The sequence below is a fragment of the Oryzias latipes genome (genome assembly GCF_053564925.1).
Source record: "Oryzias latipes strain Hd-rR chromosome 1 unlocalized genomic scaffold, Olatipes_Hd-rR_3.1 chr1_Y".
In the NCBI taxonomy this organism is placed as follows: Eukaryota; Metazoa; Chordata; class Actinopteri; order Beloniformes; family Adrianichthyidae; genus Oryzias; species Oryzias latipes.
The window spans coordinates 9,866,575-9,888,541 of NW_027616335.1; the positions used below are offsets into that span (position 1 = coordinate 9,866,575).

The window sequence follows — 21,967 nt, forward strand, 5'->3', positions numbered from 1 at the left end:
AGATAAATATATTATTTTTGATCCCAGAGGCATCATTTACAAGGTACATGGCAGATTAAACGTCATCAAACTCAAAATAATTTCATCCATTAACGAATTGTTATCTGGCTGCACATTCACATGCAATGTTCAGATCTGAAACTCTTAAAGTTAGGTTAAAAAAAAGATCTGTAAGACAAGCTTTAGGCACTTTTAACATGTCTGTACTTTCTCTTTGAGAATATGAGATGTCCCATTTCTCTTTAAGACACTTTTACTTAATTTTCTTTACGGGAGGTGTACCAAGGAAGCCCACAGAATGGCCTCTTCCAACTGTAAATCTGGACTCTTCGGATCGATACTAACATCAGCTGATGGCGTTATTCATGTATCCTCATAGGCCAGTGCCCTTTCTTAGTGACAAGAAGTTCAAAGTCAGCAGGGCATGAAATGAATTATCTGTCCAACAGTGGAATGAGGTGAGTCAGAGAGGCTGAAGGAGAGAAGGGACGTTTGAAGGAGAAGAAGACGAGAAAGCCTCCTCACTATCTGTTTGGAGAACCGTGGTGGAGCCGACGCAGAGCCTAAACAGAAGAAACCCAAAGATAGAACCAAAGCTTCCAGGCTGAAAGCGTAAGCTTCCACCCTCCTGTGCTGTGGTTGGTCTCTGGGAGCTCTGTCAGGAAAGCAGCTCGTTTCCTTGCATCAGTAGCATTCGCACTCGTGAACATTTACCAGCTGGTTCATCGTGGTCAGCCACTGTAGCTCACACACGCCAACTGGTTTATCTTTTGAAACGCCATTCAACCGGGACGCACCTCTCATAAGAAAGGGGAAGAGAAGGCAGGGGGGTGTAAGTTAAGCATAAGGGACGAGCACAAGCCGCGCGCAGATGAGAGAGTTATTCAATATATAAGGTTACCAGCTGACCCATTTCCTACTTCCTCTCCACTTCACTCTGCAGTCCAAACCACTCAAAAGTACGGTGGCCTTGAAGTGCAAATCGAACCAACAAACCCCTTAGTGCAAAAACATACTAAACACTGCACATAAAAAAGAAAACCAACATAAAATGAACACAATTTCAAAAAAACGTAATAAAATAAACATAAAAGCGTTTTTATAAAACAAAATTACATGTTAAAAAAGGAAACAGAAAGAAACCTGAAAAGGAAGATACTATAGAAAATCAATGATTAGATGATGACATTCATCCATCATTTCAAAAGTAAATTATTTAGCGATACTTGATATTTTCCATAATAATCATAAAACTTTGAATAGCAGGCGGACATCAAAGACGCATTTGAAATGTCAAATGCGTCTTACTATCCAATAAGTGATGTCCTATGGTAACTACCTTTTCTGGTTTCTTATTGGGTTTGGTTTTTTGAGGTTTCCTTTTGATTTCTGGAAATTACTTTTGTTTTTCAAACATTTCTTTTTTGAAATTTTGTTTTGATTTATAAAATGTAATTTTGTTTCTTTATGATTTGTTTTGCTTTTTTTAATTTCTGATCTTTAATCTGTTTTTGCACTGAGTGATTTGTTGGTGTGAATTGCACTTCAGGGTGACCGTACAAATGTGGCAAATGTCAGCATCCCAAAGCACAGAGGATCTTTGTCTCCTACAAAAACATCAGATTTGTTTTTCCCCACTGTTCTGGGTTCCGGGTTTTCTGTTACAAAGAGCTACAGCGTGCATGAAGTTTCCAAAGATATACAGTAGATGAGTCCAGACTCCAGAGGAGGAAGACCATGATGGAAGGAGTGCGGGTTGGAGGAGAGTAATTACTCATGCACCAAACAAGACAGAAGTGCTGATGTGTGTCACCTCTGATGAAAAGTCCTGTCTAACCCAAGCACGTGGATCCCTGAACCCACACGTCCAGTCGTCAGGTAACATCAGGTAACTGTCACCACACACAAAGGGGTTTGATGGTTAGACAGCAGGACGCAATGTGCTCCTGATTGGAACAGTAAATACCAACAGAATGTGGTGGCATCTCTGTTAATGGGACATGTTTCTGGTCTGCTGGTCAGTTTAGAGTCTGATGGAATGAGATGTGCAACCTGGAGCACTGTGCTGCACAGATGATTTTTGAGTCAGTCACGATCACATGATGATTGATTCCAAATTTCCCTGCTTTCATTCAGCGTTTTTGTTTTGTTTTTGTCTTGGTGTCGCTGCGTCTGGATGTTTGGTTCCAGACTCGGAGGCAGATCATGATGATCCAGCAGGAGGCGGCGCGCCTCTCCGGGCAGGCAGGTCTTACCTTGGTGAGCTGGGCGATCTTCTTGCACATCTTGCTGTGCATCTGGTAATCATAGAGCTCCTGCTCGATGTTGGGCAGCTCTGCCGCAGTCCCGTTCACGGTGGAGCCCGGCGCGGCGGCGGCGGCGGCAGCGGCGGGCTGTGCAGCCTTACCGGCGCCTGTAGCCATGATGAGCCTCCTCCCTCGCTCTCCCAGGGGAACTTCTACGACCGGAGGACTGTCAGAAAGGATCCTGCCGCCACGCAAAAAAAAAAAAAAAATCCACCCGAGTCGTGTCAGATTTCTATTCGCGCATCTCCCCCCTCTCCTGTCAACAGCGCCTCGAGGATTTGGCTGCAAAACATTTGCTCGTGGATCGGCGCGGCTCCGCTCGTGCGCTCCGGCTGCTGCCCCACTCTCCTGCGGGCCGCCCCGCGATCACGGAGGTCACAAGGCGGGAGTCCATCGGGGACGCGCTCCAACCGCCCCTCTCCGTGCTGTCAACAAACGTGGGCGATATATTTATTTGTCCTATTCTAATGGGGGAGAGCTCGAGGATGAACGCGCGCGGGCCAACCACCTGTCTCGCAGCAGGGGCGGGAAGGAGCGCGTGTATCTATGGAGCATTACCGGAGAAGCGCTCTGCTGCAGTGCTGCCCCGCCCCTACCGGCGCTGCTGCCGTATCAATGAGCGGAGAGGGGCGGGGGAGGGTCCCCAGAGGCCCCGGTGATGGGTGAGATAAACATGTTCAGTCCCAAAGCAACGAGGAGACTTTTTAGTAATCCGATTAGGATTTCAATGGAAAGGAATCTTTATGCGCCAAAATGTGCCAATGTGCCAAACATATTGACTAATTAATAAATAAATAGAAAAAAGTAAATATTAAAAGAAAAAAAAATACAGAAATCGTCTTCACGAAAGTTTTTGAAGATGCAAAAGTGTTATAAAGAAAAGCCCTTTTTGTTGGGGGAAAAAACTGTAATTATCATTTGTAAAACTTTATTCTAAAATAATAAGCCTGAATTTAAATATGTTCTACTATCTCAAAACTAACTACATTTTAAGTAACTGCATTTTAAAGTGTTCTTTCTGTGCTTTCAATAAAAAACATCTAACATGTATGTTCTGAGAGTATTGAAAAATTGTGACATTGTAGTTTTCCTTTTTCCTTGTAGTTTTCCTTTCTCTATAGAAATGTTGGTTTGAAAAAGTAAGCTGCTAAATGTAAGCCGGGAATGGCTTACATAAATGTTTTTTCTTATTTTATGTCTGTTTTCTCGTGATAACAATGTTGTTATGATGTGATAACAACATACTGAAGAATATACTATACAATCTGCGGCAAAACCCAGCAGTTTGTCAGAGAAAATGTCGAACACAAGAAGAACTGATCAATTCAAAATTTGTTACTTTATTTAATGGTGTAACTCAGGCAGAGATTGTTCTCATATGATTGTCTGTCAGTGATCCTGCAATTGAATCGGTTAGTTTAAAAGGGGCCCAAGTCCAAGAGGTTTGTTTTTCCAGGAAATGATTTTAATTGCATAGCTTAAATGGAGGCCACACCAAATGATTAATACTTTACCCAGATTTAGCACCAGTTCATAGCTCACAAATGCTATAATTTTATGATTTCAGAGGACTAGCAAACTAAAGTCTCTGGACTTGGGCCCTTCTTGAATTAAACAGGGGCGATGCCATATTGGATAACTAGTGCTGCCATCTGTGGAATAAAGCAAAACCCATGCAAAAAAAGGCCCAAGTCCAGGAATTTTGCACTTAATGCATTTTAAATGTCAAGCATAGTCAATACATCACAACGGACTTGGGACTTTTTTGCACATAATCAGATAGCTTTTCCCTTGAAGACCATAGAACATGTAATATCCCTATTATGAAAAAATTGTGGACTTGGGCCTCTTTTGAACTAACCGATTCAATTGTCAATTTCATCAGTGAACAAACAAAGTGACCAGGAGGTCTGCATGCTTGCAGAAAGATGCATGAAAGGTGCGAGCTGGAAGGACTGTATGTCACTCCAGACTTGGTCTGTTGACATGATAGTAGAAAACAGTAAAAAAAAAAAAGCAAGGTACCAGTAGGCTGTTCTCGGCTTCTGTATGATAATGACATCTACCTTTGTTTATTTCCAGTTTTTTACCATATTGTTATCACGAGAAAAAAACTTTTTTTCTTGTGATAATGTGATAGTACATGTCATTGTCACATGAAAATCCCCCCCCCCCCCCCCCCCCAAAAAAAAGGTTGGTGGGAAATCTCTGGTTTCCATAGTTACTGGTCTGTTTAGATACGGTAGTTTAAAAACTGCAACTAATATAAAATAAGGTAAAATCACGAAGACTTTTGAAATAAATGCTTTACTTACAAAAAGCAACTCTTTGGGTTCAGCTTCATTAACTTTGTGACAGCCAAAGGAAAACAAATGTCTCCAGTCAACAAATTTATAAAGGGCCTATAGTGTGCTATTCTTAAGCTTTTTATAGTAAACAATATCCATGTACACGATACTATATTATTTTTGGCACACAAAAGAATGCATTTTTTTATATCCAATATTTAAAAACATTTCCTGAGCATTTTTCCAATCTGGAAGTAAGACGACCCGATCTCTGAGGCACCACTGGCTTTCGCTCGTTGTGGGTGCCGCCCATTTCACATTGTCAACCTAGAGTCGGTCTCAGCAACATCCAAACTTTTGCAAAGTTGGATGTGCAAATTGGGCTGTAAAATGAAAGCGTTTTAGCTGATTACTAGCAATGCGGATGGAGAAAGTGTTTGTGTCAGCCTGGGGGCGGTGCAGGCAGCGCAGAATCTACTTGGAAGGGACTGTTCTCACTTGTCTACATCACAATGTGAGGACCCACTTGTTTTCATGGGTTGGGAGGGGCTGGCTCTCAGAGCGCAGGTTTTTAGAGGAATACTCAGAAATGTGTGAACAGATCAAATACCGCTTTGGGGTTTCTTCAAGGAAATGTTAAAGTAATCAACATTATATTACACTTTAAAAGCTCAAAAATGAATTTCGCATGGCATGAACTCTTTAAATTCACTAAAAACAACAATTCCCAGAGCCCCAACCCTGTCATATTTAGTTTGATTGAAAAGCTCCAAATGTCATCTATAGTTACCAAAGCAGTTATTTCAGTAGTAAGTAGTGGTTGGGCAACATTCAGGTTTAGAAATGTCCTTTAAATTAGGCACATTTGCATTGCTTGTAGTCAGGAGGTTTATACAAAGAGGCAAAACAGTTTAGAATTAAATGCTGTTGGAAAATTAAACCGATGGCCTATTTCCATTTTTTAATAAGTCTTTTAGTCAAAGCAAGTTTTTGTGGGTAAATAAATTCAACAATACCCAGGTATTTATCCAAAATTACTTGAATTGTTTCAACAGCCTCAGTCAGTTAATAAAAAGAAATAAATTGAATGCTCAGTAAAGTAAATTGTACTGGTACTTTACAGAAAAATGAAAAGCACATCTCAGACCTTCTGTCAATTTGACTTTTTGTAGGCATCCTTTCATTTTTGTGCTTTTTTATGTGCCCGTCTTCAGCATTAGAATGTAATTGGATGAAACCTTGATTTTATTTCCCACCTGCATGCAGGTCCAGCAGACATTCAGGCTGGGTACCATCTATTTTGAATTGATTTCCGGAAACAGACGCCAGAAAATGAGGATCCTCGTCTGTCTGAGGATGAAATTGTTCCTCCTGCATGTTCCCATGGGTAAGTAGTTCTTGTCCACACAGCTGTACTGGCAGCTGTGGCTCTTTTACAACATCACACAAACTGCATTCAGCTGCCTTAAACTTGGAAATATTAGTGACGTTTATGAATGCTTCATTTCAGTATTTTACCCAGATTTACATAAATAAGGATTAACACTTACACAAAAATGTTACTCAACAATAAGTAAAACAGGGTTGGGCAAACTGCAGCCTGGGGGACAATGCTGTTTTAAACTATTTATTTTGGCCTGCCAAACTGGAATAATTCAAATTGATAAGCCTTAATAATGTATTTTCCCTGTAATTCTGGTGTATCTCAATAGATGGGGCATAACAAATAAACTGACCCTTGTTTAGGTAAAGAAAGTTATTCTTCATTCATATGGTGGTGGAATATTTTTTGTTTTTGTGACGTTCATGTGGGTTTTCCATCACATTGTGATCCCGTTGGTGTTATTTGTCTTTGCTCCAAGGCGGAATTCCTGGATTGGAATTTTTTTTCACAGGGTAAATGTAAAGACTGTGTGGATAAAAACTGTAATGTGTGTGTTGAGAAAGGCGTGGATATGTTTCCTGGTTATTTTTACAAGTTTTTTTAGGGTTCTTGTATTCTTGGTGTGTTAGTTTCAGCCAAATACCATTAGAATTTATTGAATTCAATCTGTGTTTTACAGAACTCCTCCTGTGTTTGCAGGGACCAGATGAATGGAACTTTAGTGGAGGTGAGTAATGTGTTCTTCTGATGGTGAGGAATGAAAGGTCTGCAGACACAGGCCTCTTAGCTCCTGCAAACACACTACAATAATACAATTGTCACGTCCATCAGTTTTCTTCAGACAAAACTCAAAGTTTTTCTTTTTAACGTTTCCTCTTTCTTTTAAAGTGGATAAATCTTTCCTTGTGTTGGAGAAAGCTGCTCCTCCGTGCACACAGTGGGGAAGGTTACAGATGAAGCTGAGCTTGTCTGTTCCAACGTGGTGTTCTGCAGCCATAACCTCTGTAAAAAGAGAACTGGTTGGAAAAAGAAAAGTCCTGTTATGAAGGTTTCCAGTTGAAAACCAGAAGATTTTCCTAAAGGTTTACTTACATCCGTCCATGTTTTACAACTCCATCCCTCTCCCTGAGCTCCATCCTGCAGACTGTCTGGATCCGTCTTCAGAAAACAGCTGCACACTCCCCAACCAGGCCATCATCTCCAAATGTGAACGTTAGCAATTAATTGTCCACAGTCTATACCCTTTATTGGAATTTCATTAGTTTTAGCCCAGAACATTCTGTTTATTATTATTTTTTAATAATCTAGGTTTCAGAAAGAAACAATAACTGGCACGCAGTGACTGTTGTTCTTCTGGTTAGGTCCTCCAATGAGTCAAATTGTTGTACTTTAGTCAGATGTCTCCATTAACACGAACCACATGCTGCAAAGAACATGAGGCAGAACTAAGGAACACCTAAGATCCCTTGGAACACTGAGTGCTTTTCATTAACAACTATATACATCTAAATACACGGTTAAATTCTGACCTAAACAAGATCACCAAAGGGATTCAGAGAAATAGAAGAGGACCACATTTACTATCACTATTTCCTGTCAAACTGCTCTGGTCCAGTGTTCAGAGAAGAAAGGGAAGGGAAGAAAGAGAGGGAAAGAGCTCTCACAGCACACCTGTGAAGTGTGCACCTGCGCTATGTGCCAGCACTGAAATGGTGCTGACCCATTTTTTCCTGCTCTCTAGCAGCAACAGACAGCTTGCATCCTGTCACTTGAGGGAATTTCTTCCCTTGGGTGACAAATTGAAAAAAAGGGCACTTTGGATATCTAAATTAATGATAAACATTTGAAAGGAAATTAAGATTAAAAAGAGAAAGGAAGGCATGAAGTTTAATGCATAAAACATGAAGGAATCTTTTTTTTAAGAAGAAGAAGACAAAAATGGAACTTTTTAAAAGAATAATAAATAAATAAAACCCTTTTTGGTTGTGTTTTCTTCGTCGAACAAGAAAGTAATCAATCCAAGGGATAGAAGACAAGCATGAAGTAGTCTAAACACCTACTATTTTTTTTAACAATAATGTTGATATTGATGATGTTGTTGAGCTGCTGCCACAACCAATTTCCCTCATGGAATGAATAAAGTATCTATTTATTTTCATTTTGTACCATTTTATCCCTTTTGGGGTCACGGGGGTGCCAGAGCCTATCCTGGCCACTTGTGGGTGAAGGCAGGGGACACCCAGTCTGTCACAGGGTCATATATCACACACACATAGGGACAATTTAAAGTTGCCAGTTGATCTATGAAGCATGTTTTTGGATGGTGAGAGGAGGCTGGAGACTCTGGAAAGAGCCCGTGATCGCATGGGGAGAACATGCAAACTCTTCACAAAGAAGTTCCCCATTGATGTTCTGTTTTGGGTCCCCCAGCCTGGGCTTGAACCAGGGGCCTTCTTGCTGTGAGGCAAGAAGCAAGTGAGGCAAGGCAAGAGCGCTACCGTGCAGCCCTCGTTTAGTTTCATTTTACTATATTTGAAACCATTACACGGGAGGTGCTCCTTTAATTTGTTCGTTAAACTTTATAAAACACGTAAGATTAATTCACATACTTTTTTCTGTTAAAGTTGTACTGAGCTTTGTGTGGGCTTATTTTGGCATCCAGTCCGAAAGGGGGCAGTACTGCCCTCGTGCATGTTCTGCCAAACGCCTTTAGACCAATTCATTTGTTCTACGGTTACATTTGAAAACAGGCGGCAGTTTCATAAAGAAAAAAGCCACGACAATATTTATCGGAAATCACAAAAGTAAGTCGGTTTTGACACCTTAAGGTCAAAGCGTGTTGCAATACTATTGTGTAGTTTTTCTTTTACACAAGAGGCGTAAACGCTCTTTGTCATCGTCGGATTATGTGTTTTTTTCCGAGTTGTTTCCTGCCCTGGTTACTTTGTCATAATAGTTTCAGGCATGTTTGGTGTAGTTGTAGCTAACGAAACGACATCCGCAGTTGCCGCTAGAGAGAGCCGCTAGGTTCAGAAAACAGTGTTTCTCCGAGTCTGTTTAATTAATTCTGTACGTCATTTTGTTCTATTCTAGGCAAACATGACTGCGGATAATGAAATAGACATCAAGGAGGCGTTTCAGCGAGCACAGAAAGGCCACAACAACAAGGCGAAGCTGTTGGCGAGTTTGAAGAGTCGCTACAACAAGGTATAGAGCTAACATTAACAAAAAAACACACACTCAGGGCCTACTATTACCATTGTTGTTTGGTTTTATATGTGTGTTTGATATTTATTATTGTTTATTTATATATCTTTTCTGTAAATGGAAAAATGTGGAGCTTACAACATAAGCAGACACAGGGATGCTTTTCCTTGTATTTTGTTTAACTTATTTCTCAACTATGACTTTTTTTGGGTAGGTTTCAGAGCAACTGCTGTTGGTTTTCAAGTTGGAACTAGTTAAGTTATATTAACTTAGGTACTTGAAATGTAAATAATACCTCAAAACGTCAGTGGATTCTGTTCTGTTTTAAATTAAAGCAGAGTTTAGCTGAATCCTTCAACATGTTTGGATAAACTGGGATGAGTACATTACAGCAACAACTAGATTTCAAAAGAAAAACCCAACAACCTGTAGCTTGTTCTCCTTTCTTCATCATCTCCATCAATAATCCCTCCATCTCTCTTTTCAGCTTGAGGATAAGACTCCTTTCCATGAGGAGTTCATCCGCTGCCTGAAATATGCCATGATTGTCTACAAACGTGAGCCTGCAGTGGAAAATGTCATAGAGTTTGTGGCAAAGTTTGCCACAAGTTTTCAGTCTCCACCTAAACCTGAAGGAGAGGACCAGCAAAATGAAGAGGAAGAGGAGGAGGAGGAGGATGAAGAGGATGATCACCCATTCTTGAGTTTCATCTTTAACTTTTTGTTGGAGGTATAAAGATTGTTGCACACAGGATGCATCCCAGATATTTTTGTTTTTTTCTTTTCTTTAAATCTTACATGTGGTAACTACCGGTAATGTAAACCATTTAATACATCTGCCTCTTATTCTAAAAAAAAATCTTCACTATGTTTTTTAGTAAGTAATTTTTATTTTTATTTATAATAAATAGCTGTATTTATAGATCCCTTTTTTTTTAAATGCCTTGGTAAAAGTAGGTCATTATCTTGTGTTTTGTGATCCCTTCCCGCTTCTTCTTCTTCCACTTTCGGCTTCTCCCATCAGGGGTCGCCACAGCGAACAAGTCGCATGGTAAATTTGGCAATGTTTTACGCCGGATGCCCTTCCTGACGCAACCTTCTCTAACCGGGCTTGGAACCGGCAGAGGTAGAGAAGGGAACAGGGAGCAGCCTGGAGTCGAACCCGGGTTTCACGGACGGAAGGCGCCGCAAACCAGCACGAGCTGATCCCTTCCCGCTATATGTCGCTAATTCGCAAATTACCATTAAATCCAGGAATCCGTTTAATTTATCCTGGACCTGAACAGAAAACGGCTTTGAATAATTAATTGATATATAATTATGATTGTATATAATTAGAAATTAGCTCAGGAATTAATGGGTTAAATAAAAAATATTAAAGTAAGCATACATTTTTTTGTATTGATTAATCCAATCCAGTAATCTGTGTTCTAACAAAATGATTTCATTTTTTTAGGAAGCTTTTTGTTTGGTTTTCAATGTATTTTTTATCCCTAATATAATTGGTCAAACCATAAAGGAGTATTTCTATGATCAGACAAATCATTTTAGAAATAAAATTCCACATACTGATATTTAATTGAATTGGAAATGTGACCTTCAGAATGAAACAGATTGTGTTTTTTAAATTGAAAATATTTTTTTTATTCTGTAAAGCACTTGGCATTACTAATGTACGATACGTTCTTCATAAAAAACGTAATTCTATTGTGTGCCTTGTTTACACTGAATAGATACGTATAAAATTCATGTTTTTATAGATGCATTTAAAAACTAATGTTAATAATTTTACCTTTTATTTCATAGAAACAATGTCTGCATGACTTTAACCTGTGTATTTTGGGTCTTCCTTCCTCTAAGTCCCATAAAGCCAACAGTCACGCCGTGCGTTTCCGGGCGTGTCAGCTGATCAACAAATTGCTGGGCAGCATGTCAGAAAATGCTCAGATTGACGATGACCTCTTTGATCGCATCCACCAAGCCATGCTGATTCGTGTCACTGACAAGTTCCCCAATGTGAGGATTCAAGCTGCTCTAGCCATGACTCGCCTTCAGCAGCCAAAGGACCCCGACTGTCCAACCATCAACGGTGTGTTTGCTCACTTTTCTCTGTTTCCTTCGGAATTTAGTAGAGTTTATTCAACTCACAATATGGAACGTTTGAGTTAGTCCATGCCTACAAAAGCTTTTGTAAGCTGGTATTTATGATCAAATGTGTAACTCTCAGCATCTTGCTATTTTTCAGCCTACATGTTAATTCTGGAAAATGATACCAACGCAGAGGTGCGGCGCGCGGTTCTTTCCTGCATCGCTATGTCTCCTCGAACACTCCCCAAAGTACTGAAACGCACTCGTGACATCAAAGACAACGTCCGCAAGCTAGCCTATCAGGTAGCCTTAAGAAAAAGAGGGTTTTTTCCCCTGAAATTTAAGCAAAAAAGGCATTAGTTCATTTTTTTAAGCACTTTTGCAATGTTAATGATCAATATTTTGACTGTCTTCTATTGAAGGTTCTTGCTGACAAAGTTCATATTAAAGCTCTTAGCATCGCACAGAGAGTCAGTCTGCTGCAGCAGGGTCTTCATGACACCTCAGGTAAACTTTCATCAGTCAAAATACTGATACTTTTTGAGGTACTTTCAGTAAGTTGATGTAGAATTTTTATAAATCTGTATATTTAGAAGTAATAAAACTTCCAATGAATGTTCTCTTTCTCACAGTACATGTGTTATTTACGTTTCCGTGCAGAGGCAGTGAGAGAGGTGGTCTGCAGCCGCCTCCTGCCAGCCTGGCTGCTCCGCCTGGACGGTGATGTCATCGAGCTGCTCCACCGACTGGATGTGGAAAACTGTGCAGATGCGGCGATGGACACGCTGAAAGCCATCTTCAAAAGCATGCCTGCAGAAGAACTGCTGCAGAACAGGGAGGGGCTTGACAACAGGTCCGCTTTTAGCTTTCCTACTATTTGAAGAGATGTCGTAAAAATGTTGGAGGGTTAAAGAATCTGTTGCTTTACTTTTTTCAACAGGAAGGTGATCCCAATTGACTCTTTGACCTGTGAAAATGTGCTTTACTGGAGAGCGCTGTGTGAGTTCATCAAGGACAAAGGAGATGATGGAGAAGAAATGCTGGAACAAGTGTTGCCAGATGCTGCTGCTTATGCTGAGTACCTTTGTGGGTAAGAGCATCAAAGGTTTTAAATTGCTTTTGAAAGTTAGTAAACGGCTTGTGCAGTCTTATTATTGATTAGGAAGAAATTTATGGAAGAATCCCATAATACTTACTCTGCAACAATTAATTTTTTAACTAAGCCGAGTTGTTAATGTATTTCTCTGTACTTATGTGAGAGCGGGTTCCGATTTCTCAGTGGAATTCAGCAATGGAGGAGGCTCAAAGAAATCCTAAGTCTTAGGACACTACTACACCACTTAAGTGGCTGTGGTTTTAAATATAACTTTATTATATTACTAACCAGAACAAAAGAGCATGCAATCAGAAGTAGAAGCAAGGACACACACACACAGTTGGAAAAAAAACGCAGAACTTGAACCAAAATCTGTAAAACAGAACAGCTGGTCAATTCCAGTTTGAAGCCAAAAAAAAGCAGCACATTTTTTTACAACTAACAGGTGAATGAAAGGGCTCAAACTGCTGTTTGTGAGGCCTGCTCCTTCCTGCCATTTAAAAAAAGAAACAAAATCTAATTTTTAAAATCAAAGAGGAAAGACAATCAAGTTGGGATGATATATTCACTCATAAAAGAATAAAATATTCAGCTTTTCAGTGTAAAACAGTTTAAATAAATGTAAAGCTTGACAGGATTACAGATGTCACAACTCCAGAGTTTGGATTTTCCCTACATTCAGTGAATTGGTCAGTTTGCTGAAAACTGACAGATTGTATGTAGACAATAAAGTAGTTAACACAACTTTTCCTAAAAGCTGTATTAACGTTTCTTTTTTTTGAAAATGTTAATGTCATTTTGCGTTGATGTAAATGGGTTGTCAGCTGATTCCACGGCGTGCGTTAAACAGTGACACTGCACACTTCGTCGGCCATTAACCCTTACTTAACTCGCAGATATCTGAAGGCGGTGCCGTTGCTCACAGAGGAGCAGAGAGGCGACTTCAACCAGCTGGAGCTGGTCATGACCAAAGAATTCATCTCTCAACAACTCATCCACCTCATCCGCTGCCTCGACACGAACGAGGAAGGTGGCAGGTAAGAAATCCTTTGAATCCAAGGAAAACTACTGGAAAACATTATTTGTTTGTTATTGTATGGAGAGGATTCAACAAAAGGAAAAATGTAAAAGTTTAAGCCTTATAGATTCACAATCTGATCCTAAGAGAAACAGAAACAACAACAAATACTACATGGAAATGAATTCTTAGAGATCAACCAAAGCACGTTTTTGATCTGGTTACAGTTGGTACAATCTATGTTTGAAGACTTCCTGTTGTGGATTGAAATCCAGGCCTTAAGCTTATTGTCAGATGGGATTGTGTAGATTTTTAGTGCATGTCATGGTTTTTAATATTTGCAGAAAGCGTGTGCTGGCAGTTCTGCAGGACATGATGGCTCTTCCACAGACCCCCTCCTCCCTGATTTCCCTGCTTACTGAAAAACTCCTCTCCCTCATCCCTGATGACCACAGGCGCATCCAGACTGTAGGTTCCCTTCTGCTGTGTTGCTTTACACTGAGGCTGACTTCTACTAGATGCTGTTGTCTTTTTGCAGGTGGCAGAAATCATCTCGGACTTGAGGGAACCCATCATGGAGCCCAATCGGGCTGTGGATGAGAATGAGAGCCGACGGCAGCAGGTTAAGGTGGGCAACGCTTGAATGAAAAACTCCAGCAGGATCTGGATTTTGCCATCCTTTCCCTGCCTTTAGTGAATAAAATGTCTAACTCTTTTCACTAGAAAAATTAAGGCTTTTAACATTTGCCAAAGAAACCTATAAAAATGTGGATTTCCTAACTTCAAATGTTTCATGTTTTTTATCTGCTGCATTTCCTCCCCGTCAGTCATTTTTTTGTTTTCTCTCCTTTCAACAATTAATTTTCGGTGTTCCATTCAAAAAAAGAGCATTTGAAAATAAAATAAAATGACAGTAAATACATTGAGAAACCGTAATATGAAAACTACCTAATAAATGTCCAAATAAAAGCCAAAAAGTGATGTTTTATGTTCCTGCTGCTATTATTTTACCTTAATAAAAACAGATCAAGTTTCTGGTTTAGGAGTCACTCCCACATAAATTAAAGGTGCTACTGAGAAAGTAAAGAATGTGTGAATGTTTTAAACTGATTTCTTCCTGTTTGTTGGAAATAGTTGTAGCTGCATCCAAACGTTCTCCTTTCCTCCTCCTCCATGCAGCTGGCAGAAGTAAAGGTCCAGATCTTGGAAGCTAAACAAACTCTGGAGGATTGTATCGCTGCTCAGGAGTTCAGCCGAGCGGCAGAGCTGAAGGAATCCATCACACGCCTCGAGGAGAGCAGAAACCAAATCCTTCAGGACATCGCCGAGGGCAGCCAGCCGACTGACAAGGAGCCCCGCGCCGAGAAGGTCCGGTGAGCTCCAGGATGCGTCATCGCTGGGTTTCATGGAACTGATGTTCTTTTTTTTATGTCCTTTTTTTAGAATGACCCAGAGACTCTTCTGAGGTGTTTAACGATGTGTGCTGAGCTGATGAAGCAGATGAACATCAAGACTCGAATTGGTCCAACTATAAGTGCATTGATGTCTTCCTTGGTAAAAAGCGTTTTTTATTTTTACTTTATTATGCTGTCAAATACATCTTTATGCGTGTTTTTAGGACGAAATAATGATAATCATTTATTTTATTTGAAGCACTTGTCAGTCAAGGTCCTTAAAAAAACAAAACACACATGAACAAAGTCGAAGGATTTTGTTCTCAACCCCTTTGATCTACTGAGAACCAGTGAAGTTGGTGAAGAATTTGAGTGATGTGAAGAAAAGGGGGAGCAGTGCAAGTTTAGGGAAAAATGAAGAGAAGGGAGTTCCAGTAATGAAGACAGGAAATAAGCTGTGGATGTGGAGGGAGGGAGGGAGGGAGGGAGGGAGGGAGGGAGGGGTTATTGCAAAGGTGAAAATGTGCTGACTATCGATGGGAGCGTAAAAGGAGAATGTGTCGTTGAGAGTGACACCCAAACTCTTTGCTGGAGGGGAGGTGGAACAAGAAAGCCATTTCTATCCAGAGAGTAACTGTTGGTTTTTGAAAGAGCAGATTTAGTGCATTTAGTTGTTGCTTAGTTTTCAGAAAGAAGGAGAATGAGGATTTAATGACAGAAAAGCACTTGGTAAAGGAAGAAGGGAGAAGTACAGAATTTGGTTTTACTGCTCAAGCGGGGAATTCAGCACAATTCAGTCCAAACTAGTGCTGCACGATATGAGGAAAACTCGCGATATGCGATATTGGTGATTAATATTGCGATAACGATATAATTTGCGGTATATAAACAAATAGCAAAACAACCAAAGACATCATTTCCATTTCACTGCAACAGTTTAAAAATTAGACTCCAAATGACCCTTGTCGACGTAGGAGGCAAACATCAAACATAAAAGGGCTCATCTGGTTGATCAACAACGCAAACGGGTCCTTCCGATTGGTTAAATGCATAAAGGGATTTATTTCATTTGTTCAATATTTCAAGCTGCCATGAGTTTGTTTTAGCACATTTAAGGTAAACATTTATTGCGATTTTCGCCGTCTTTTGCGGTATGCATATTGCACAGCTTAATGACGCGATAACGATAAATTTGCGGTATATTGTGCAGGCCTAGTCCAAACCTGAATTTTTGGATCGTTGTTTTGTTAAAGTTCGATTTAGGGTTTGTGTATTACAAAAACACAATAAAAAAACTGAAAATTCAGAAGAAGATTTTTTTTGTCCTTGGGCAAGACACTGAACCCCACCTTGCCTGTGTTTGGCAGTGGAGCCACCACCAGTGTGTGAATGTGTGTGTGACTGGGTGAATGGTTCTGTGACTGTAAAGCGCTTTGGGCCTTGTAGGAAGAAAAGGGCTATATAAGTATACGCCATTTACCAAGATTTTTTATAATTTGTTCTAAAGCAATTAAGAATGAAAAAAACCTTCCAGTTGGCCAATACTAAGCCTGGTATAATGTAATAAACCAACTACTAAATCCTTCTCAAATTTAAGGCTACATGTTTGACACTTTGAATGTGAATATCCTGGTTTGCTGTAGGGATGCAACGATTCCCTTTCCCCAACGGTGTATTATATGGTTTGATTTTAGGCCTGCTGGGTATTAACGAGGGTTCGTCAAGTGTGTTTAAAATGTCATTTAAATGTTTGGCCTTCCTTTGACAAACTTATATTTGGTTAACATGAAACCAGATCTTTGCTTAACACATTCGATTTCTTTTCATTTCATTTCTGTAAAATCGAGTAGAAACTGTGATATAAATTGATGCTAAAAGTTCAGATGCTTTAAGGAGAATGACACAAAGGAATCTGCTGGTTCTGTGATTGAGCTGCAGAAGTGTTGATGTGTGAACCCCTCCCTGCACAGAGTCACCACAGCAATACCCCAAAATGAGCTTGAATACATTTGTGAATGTATTTGTGTGTTTTCTTTGTTAGATTTTACCCAGTATAGCAAACGCACACCCTGCTGTCCGCAACATGGCTGTTGTGTGTCTGGGAACGTGCACTTTGCACAGCAAGGAACTGGCTAAAACCCACATGGTCCTCCTGCTCCAGGTCAGTCAGCATTCTTCTGAGCACCAACAAAACTACAAATGTGACCAACTGCACTGAGTTTTCTCCGTCCGTTTCCAAGATCTCCCAACTCGACGAGGTGAAGATCCGCATCAGCGCCCTCCGTGCCGTCGTCGACCTGCTGCTGCTGTTTGGCTTCCAGCTTTTCTCCGACACGGCGTCCGCACAGCCCAGCCAGTCCCCAGAAAAGCAGGAGGAAGAGGCAGGACCGGCTGAGAAGGGAGATGCTCCAGAGGACACCACGCAGAGTATCCTTGTGATGCTTTCAGAGCTGTTGGATAGCGAGGCGAGTTAGTCTGTGTTTTTCTAAAAAGCTCTCTGCCCTTTTTGCACTTTCGACTTGCTCTCAAAATGAACCTATTTGCATATCTGCTCAAACACTCGCAGGTGTCTGACCTGCGCACAGAGGCGGCAGAGGGCCTGGCCAAACTTATGTACACCGGCCGCATCTCCAGCGCCAAGATGCTGACGCGTCTGGTGCTGCTGTGGTACAATCCCGTTACTGAGGATGACACCCGCCTGCGGCACTGCCTCGGCGTCTTCTTCCAGCTCTACGCCCGCGAGAGCAGGTGTGACACGCACACACGCCGAGCTGCGCAGTCACGGCTGTAGAATATTCTCCTAATGGGAAGACATATGGGGGTTATTTCTTGATTGGCACAGCCGCAGTGATAGCTGTTCATTTAGGCTGTTCCCTTCAGGGTTCACCACGTCAAATCAGCTGTTCCCACCTGACACTGTTAAGTTTTCTTTTCTTTTATTTCATCCACAAATCCCTTTCGCTTTTAGGTTTTACTTCCCGATTTTTTTCAGTTAGCCCCATTCTGCGTCATATCTCAGGGCATTTTTTGTAACCTAATATAATAATGAGAAAGCTGACGGAGAAGCTCCAATTTGCCACATCCACAGGGTGTCTTTCACTCATCCACAGTCGTATGCTGCACCCTGTAACGGATCTTAATGCTCTGCAGAACTCTGTTCATGTTTTGTTTCTTTTCTAATGAATAGGAGTCCGTTCTCAAGCCACAAAGAGCTCCCTTTCATTTGCTCAAAGAAGGCAGAACTATCAGAAAAATGTCCTTTGATCACTTCAGTTCGCTTAAAGACTCACTCCGATCATCTTTGGATCTGTTGTAAAAGTGTTCCCAATGCTCTTGTAATCATCATCATACTGGTTTAAGCCAAACTAAAGAAAAAAGCCTGTGTCGTTTTCTAGGACATAGATTCTGCAGAGCAGCAATAGTTTATTAGAAATGTCCATTGTAACAAATATGTACATCGCTTAAGGGGATGTATGAGAATGGAGCAGGGAGCTTGTGGTCCGCCAACGGTATTTTCTACCTAACAAATAAGATCTTTTTCAAACAGCATTTTTTTTTCGTCTGCTGTTTTGTGCTTATATGTTGTCCACCAGGAGAAAAATGTCACAAGAACATGTTAAAAACGCCAAAAATACCATTTACATTTGAGTGGGTCTTTAACATGAGCCAGCTTCCAGAAGCTGCAAGGATCCTTGCTCTGGCACCTGAATTAAAGACGGATAAATAAATGCTGAGAACAAAATAATGTTTGATAGTGCTGCACGACATGAGGAAAACTCGCGATATGCGATATTGGTGATTAATATTGCGATAACGATATAATTTGCGGTATATAAACAAATGGCAAAACAACTAAAAACATCATTTCCATTTCACTGCAACAGTTTAAAAGTAATACTCCAAATGACCCTTGTCGACGTAGGAGGCAAACATCAAACATAAAAGGGCTCATCTGATTGATCAACAACGCAAACGGGTCCTTCCGATTGGTTAAATGCATAAAGGGATTTATTTCATTTGTTCACTATTTCAAGCTGCCATGAGATTGTTTTTTAGCACATTTAAGGTAAACATTTATTGCGATTTTCGCCATCTTTTGCGGTATGCATATTGCACAGCTTGATGTTGCGATAACGATAAATTTGCGGTATATTGTGCAGGCCTAATGTTTGATCAATTGCAAAATCTAGTCAACGTTTCCCAAAATGTAGCAATATTGTAATCTTCCCAGATTTCTGTCCTAGCAGGCTGAACTTGTGCTTCCAGATCAAAGCCGTTTCTTCACACTGAAATCAAATGTGACGGAAAGTTTCTTTTTTTTTCTTCTTCTTTAAGAGTTCACCAGGAGGTCGTAGAGGAGTGTTTCTTGCCGACGGTCCGGACTCTCCTGAATGCCCCCGCCACCTCTCCGCTCGCCGAGGTGGACATCAACAACGTGGTGGAGCTTCTGGTTGAACTGACGCGTCCAAGTGCGCTCATCAAACCCTCCAGTAACACAGAGGTAGACGCAGGGACGCCCAATGGAGTCTGCTCAGATGCTAACGGCCCCCACATGTGACTCGTCATGTTTGGTGCCGCGTGTCTTCAGGAGGTCTGCGTCCACGACTACCTGGCGGTGCGCTTGTGTGGCGAGATGCTGAAGGACCCAACCGCCCCTGAGGTTCGCCTTTATGCAAAGACGCTAAGCAACCTGGAGCTGAGCAGAGACAGCACTGTGAGGGAGGACCTGCTGACGCTGCTGCAGCAGCTTGTTCAGGTACACACACCTGTATTTCTATTCATATATTTGAAGGATTCATTATTATTACCTGTAATTAATTATAATCAATTTCCGTAAAAAGCCTCATTTTGAGGTATTTTTGTTGGGGGTGCAACAAATCTCTGTCGATCAATACAGACCATGAATTTCTGCTTCTTTTTTTTTTTGGATGCTGGTGTGCCGCGGGATTTTTGTCAGGGTTAAAGTGTGCCGTGGCTCAAAAAAGGTTGAAAAACACTGGATTACATCACATCAGCAATGGATTTTATTTATCACAATTATTTGCAATTATTTAATTGTGATTACTGCAAGACTTTGGGACCCCTAATTTATAGTTTTGGTTTCAAAAGTTGACCCTGACAAAGAATCCAAAGCACATGATCAAACATTCGTGGCTGCAGAAGAAACGTCTGGTGTGGTCGCAACTTTTCTTCTAAATGTCTGAAATTAAAAAGCTTGTTGGGCTACATTTTAGAAACTGTTTTTTTAGGGATTTAACAGCTTTATGTTTTCCAAGCTGGGCTGCACAGTGGTTAGCACTCTGGTTTGAATCCTCACTGGGAGTTTGCATGTTCTCACTCTACATGTGCTGGTTTTCTTCAGGAACTCCAGCTTCCTATCAGAATCCCAAAACATGCTTCATAGATCAAATGCCTATTCTAAATGACCCCTAGATGTGTGTGTGTGTGTGTGTGTGTGTGTGTGTGTGGGTGTGTGTGTGTGTGTGTGTGTGCGTGTGTGTGTGAGAGACCCTGCAACAGACCGGCGTTCTGTTCAGGGTCTATCCCGCCTTTGCCCAACAATAGCTGGGTGGGATCCAGCAGCCCGTGACAGGTTCTGAAGACAGATGGACGTTTTCCAAACGGACAGTTTGTTCCTCATAACTGACAGCTCTTCAGTTTTCCATTCTTGCAGGACTGGCTGTCGTTTTTGACAGTTTATCGTCATCCTAATCCCACTGTTGCCTCTCCTACCACCATCCTTGTTCACACTCCTCACCTCCTTTGCTGTAACTCTTCCATTTAGCCTCCCTACAAGTTCCAGTTGGCTCAGAGTTAAGCTGCTTCACTGTAACTCCAGCGACCCGACAGGCTCCCAGCTTTAAGTAGAATCTTCCTGTTCACCTTTCAAGCCACGACGTTTCCTCTCAATATCCATGTAAATGCAGAATGGGATTTTTTTTACTTCATGATTGTGTGCTGCATTTTTTATTTTTGTGCTTTTTCTTGTCGGCTGCATTTCTTAAACTGGTGCGGTGAGTCCTGACAGAGGTGGGCCAGTTTCATGTCTTAAAGCTCTTCCTCCTCTCGCTGTCAGACGGTGAAGGATCGCATTTGCCTGCGTGCTCTGGAGAAGATGATGCATCAGCTGATTGACTCCAAAGAGCAAGCTGAGCTCTTAAGCGCCAGTGCACTGCAACCGCTGGATGTCAACGCAGACGGTGAGAAACTCCTACATAAATCATTTGGGACAAATGGTTGTTTTCTTTAGTCCAAGGTGCAAATCCAGAAATCTGAATTGTCCCTTTCCACAGAAGCAACAACAGACGATCCATCAAAATCTGCCAAGAGAGTCAAAAGAGGTAACATCCTGGACACTCAGCTTTTTGCTGCAGCGTCGTATTTTTAGAGCTCTTCTCGTTTACCTGCGTGAAGATGTTGACTCAGCAGGGGGTGGTAACCTGAGCGCGTTTGTCTGCACAGGTCAAAGGAAAGTCTGCACCGCCAAAGGCAGCAGAAAGCAGAGCAGGAAAGCCGAGTCATCAGAAGAGAGGTGGGTTTAGAGGTATTCACCTTCAAAAAAGTGTTCGATTCCCTTCATCCACGCCTGAACTCGCTGCTTTGTTTTTTGCTGCAGCGATGGAGAAAACGTTCCTGAGTCCGTCCCTGCAGCACGTCCATCAAGGAGGGCGAAGAGCGCCGCGATGGAGAAGACCAAACTCGACCTCAACCCCCTCCTCAATCAGGAGGCCAATGTGTCATGAAACCCTTTTCAAGCTTTTTCTTTTTTTGGGCAGATAATCTTGTTCCTGTGTTTTCTGCAGCATCTTTTCATAATTTCAGCTCGAGGTTTTATCAACAATAAACTTAATTTTGTCTCCATCTTTTTAGTTTCATGGTGGACTAACAGATGAAACATTTATCAATCACCACTTCCAGAAAAATTTGATCTAGAATGAGCATCAAGAGTCTAGAAAGTGAATTTCAAACAAACTAAATGTATTCTGAAGTCAGCTGTACATGATGCCTAGATTTCAGTTAGAAAGTTGAGGAGGAATCAAATTTCACTCATAGGTAAATGGAGCGGAACAGCAGTAAATCATTTCAATCAGTTCTCCAATGTGAATTCAAAACATCCGTTCATTTTTATACTTCCCTGTTGGGGTCACATGGTTGCTGGAGCCTATCCCAGCCACTGTGGGGTTAA

General features: G+C 41.2%; 2 protein-coding genes across 5 annotated transcripts in view; one reads left to right on the forward strand and one right to left on the reverse strand.

Moving 5' to 3' along the window:
• Positions 1–2,894, reverse strand: part of fam184b (family with sequence similarity 184 member B) — a 27,499-nt gene extending 24,605 nt beyond the window's left edge. Inside the window, exon 1 of one of the 2 annotated variants that reach the window (XM_023956681.2) lies at positions 2,256–2,894. In XM_023956681.2, coding sequence (XP_023812449.2) covers positions 2,256–2,423 — 168 coding nt within the window. In that variant the 5' untranslated portion in view covers positions 2,424–2,894. The remainder of the gene's footprint in view (positions 1–2,255) is intronic. The other variant, XM_023956678.2, reaches the window with a different exon arrangement.
• On the forward strand, positions 2,199–21,642 carry LOC144990283 (condensin complex subunit 3-like). Of its 3 annotated transcripts, none has more exons than XM_078943447.1 (24): positions 2,199–2,259; positions 5,861–5,981; positions 6,658–6,705; positions 9,072–9,185; positions 9,673–9,915; positions 11,046–11,274; positions 11,431–11,576; positions 11,696–11,780; positions 11,934–12,126; positions 12,214–12,363; positions 13,266–13,406; positions 13,732–13,855; positions 13,926–14,015; positions 14,567–14,755; positions 14,831–14,941; positions 16,823–16,942; positions 17,022–17,246; positions 17,348–17,529; positions 19,117–19,282; positions 19,370–19,537; positions 20,858–20,981; positions 21,075–21,122; positions 21,244–21,313; positions 21,398–21,642. In XM_078943447.1, the coding sequence occupies exons 2-24, from the start codon at positions 5,970–5,972 to the stop codon at positions 21,522–21,524; spliced, it is 3,105 nt and encodes a 1,034-aa protein (XP_078799573.1). In that variant the 5' UTR covers positions 2,199–2,259; positions 5,861–5,969; the 3' UTR covers positions 21,525–21,642. The 3 variants fall into 3 exon arrangements, with proteins under 3 accessions (XP_078799573.1, XP_078799572.1, XP_078799574.1); XM_078943446.1 differs by lacking the exon at positions 2,199–2,259 and adding an exon at positions 2,942–2,968; XM_078943448.1 differs by lacking the exons at positions 2,199–2,259; positions 5,861–5,981; positions 6,658–6,705 and adding an exon at positions 8,645–8,782.
• The last annotated feature ends 325 nt before the right edge of the window (positions 21,643–21,967 follow it).

What these genes read in the sequence shown, in the direction of transcription:
- LOC144990283 (XM_078943447.1), top strand. An exon ending in TGAAGAGTCGCTACAACAAG is followed by an intron (nt 9,186 to 9,672) that starts GTATAGAGCTAA and finishes CTCTCTTTTCAG; the next exon opens with CTTGAGGATAAGACTCCTTT. An exon ending in GCCGAGTCATCAGAAGAGAG is followed by an intron (nt 21,314 to 21,397) that starts GTGGGTTTAGAG and finishes TTTTTGCTGCAG; the next exon opens with CGATGGAGAAAACGTTCCTG.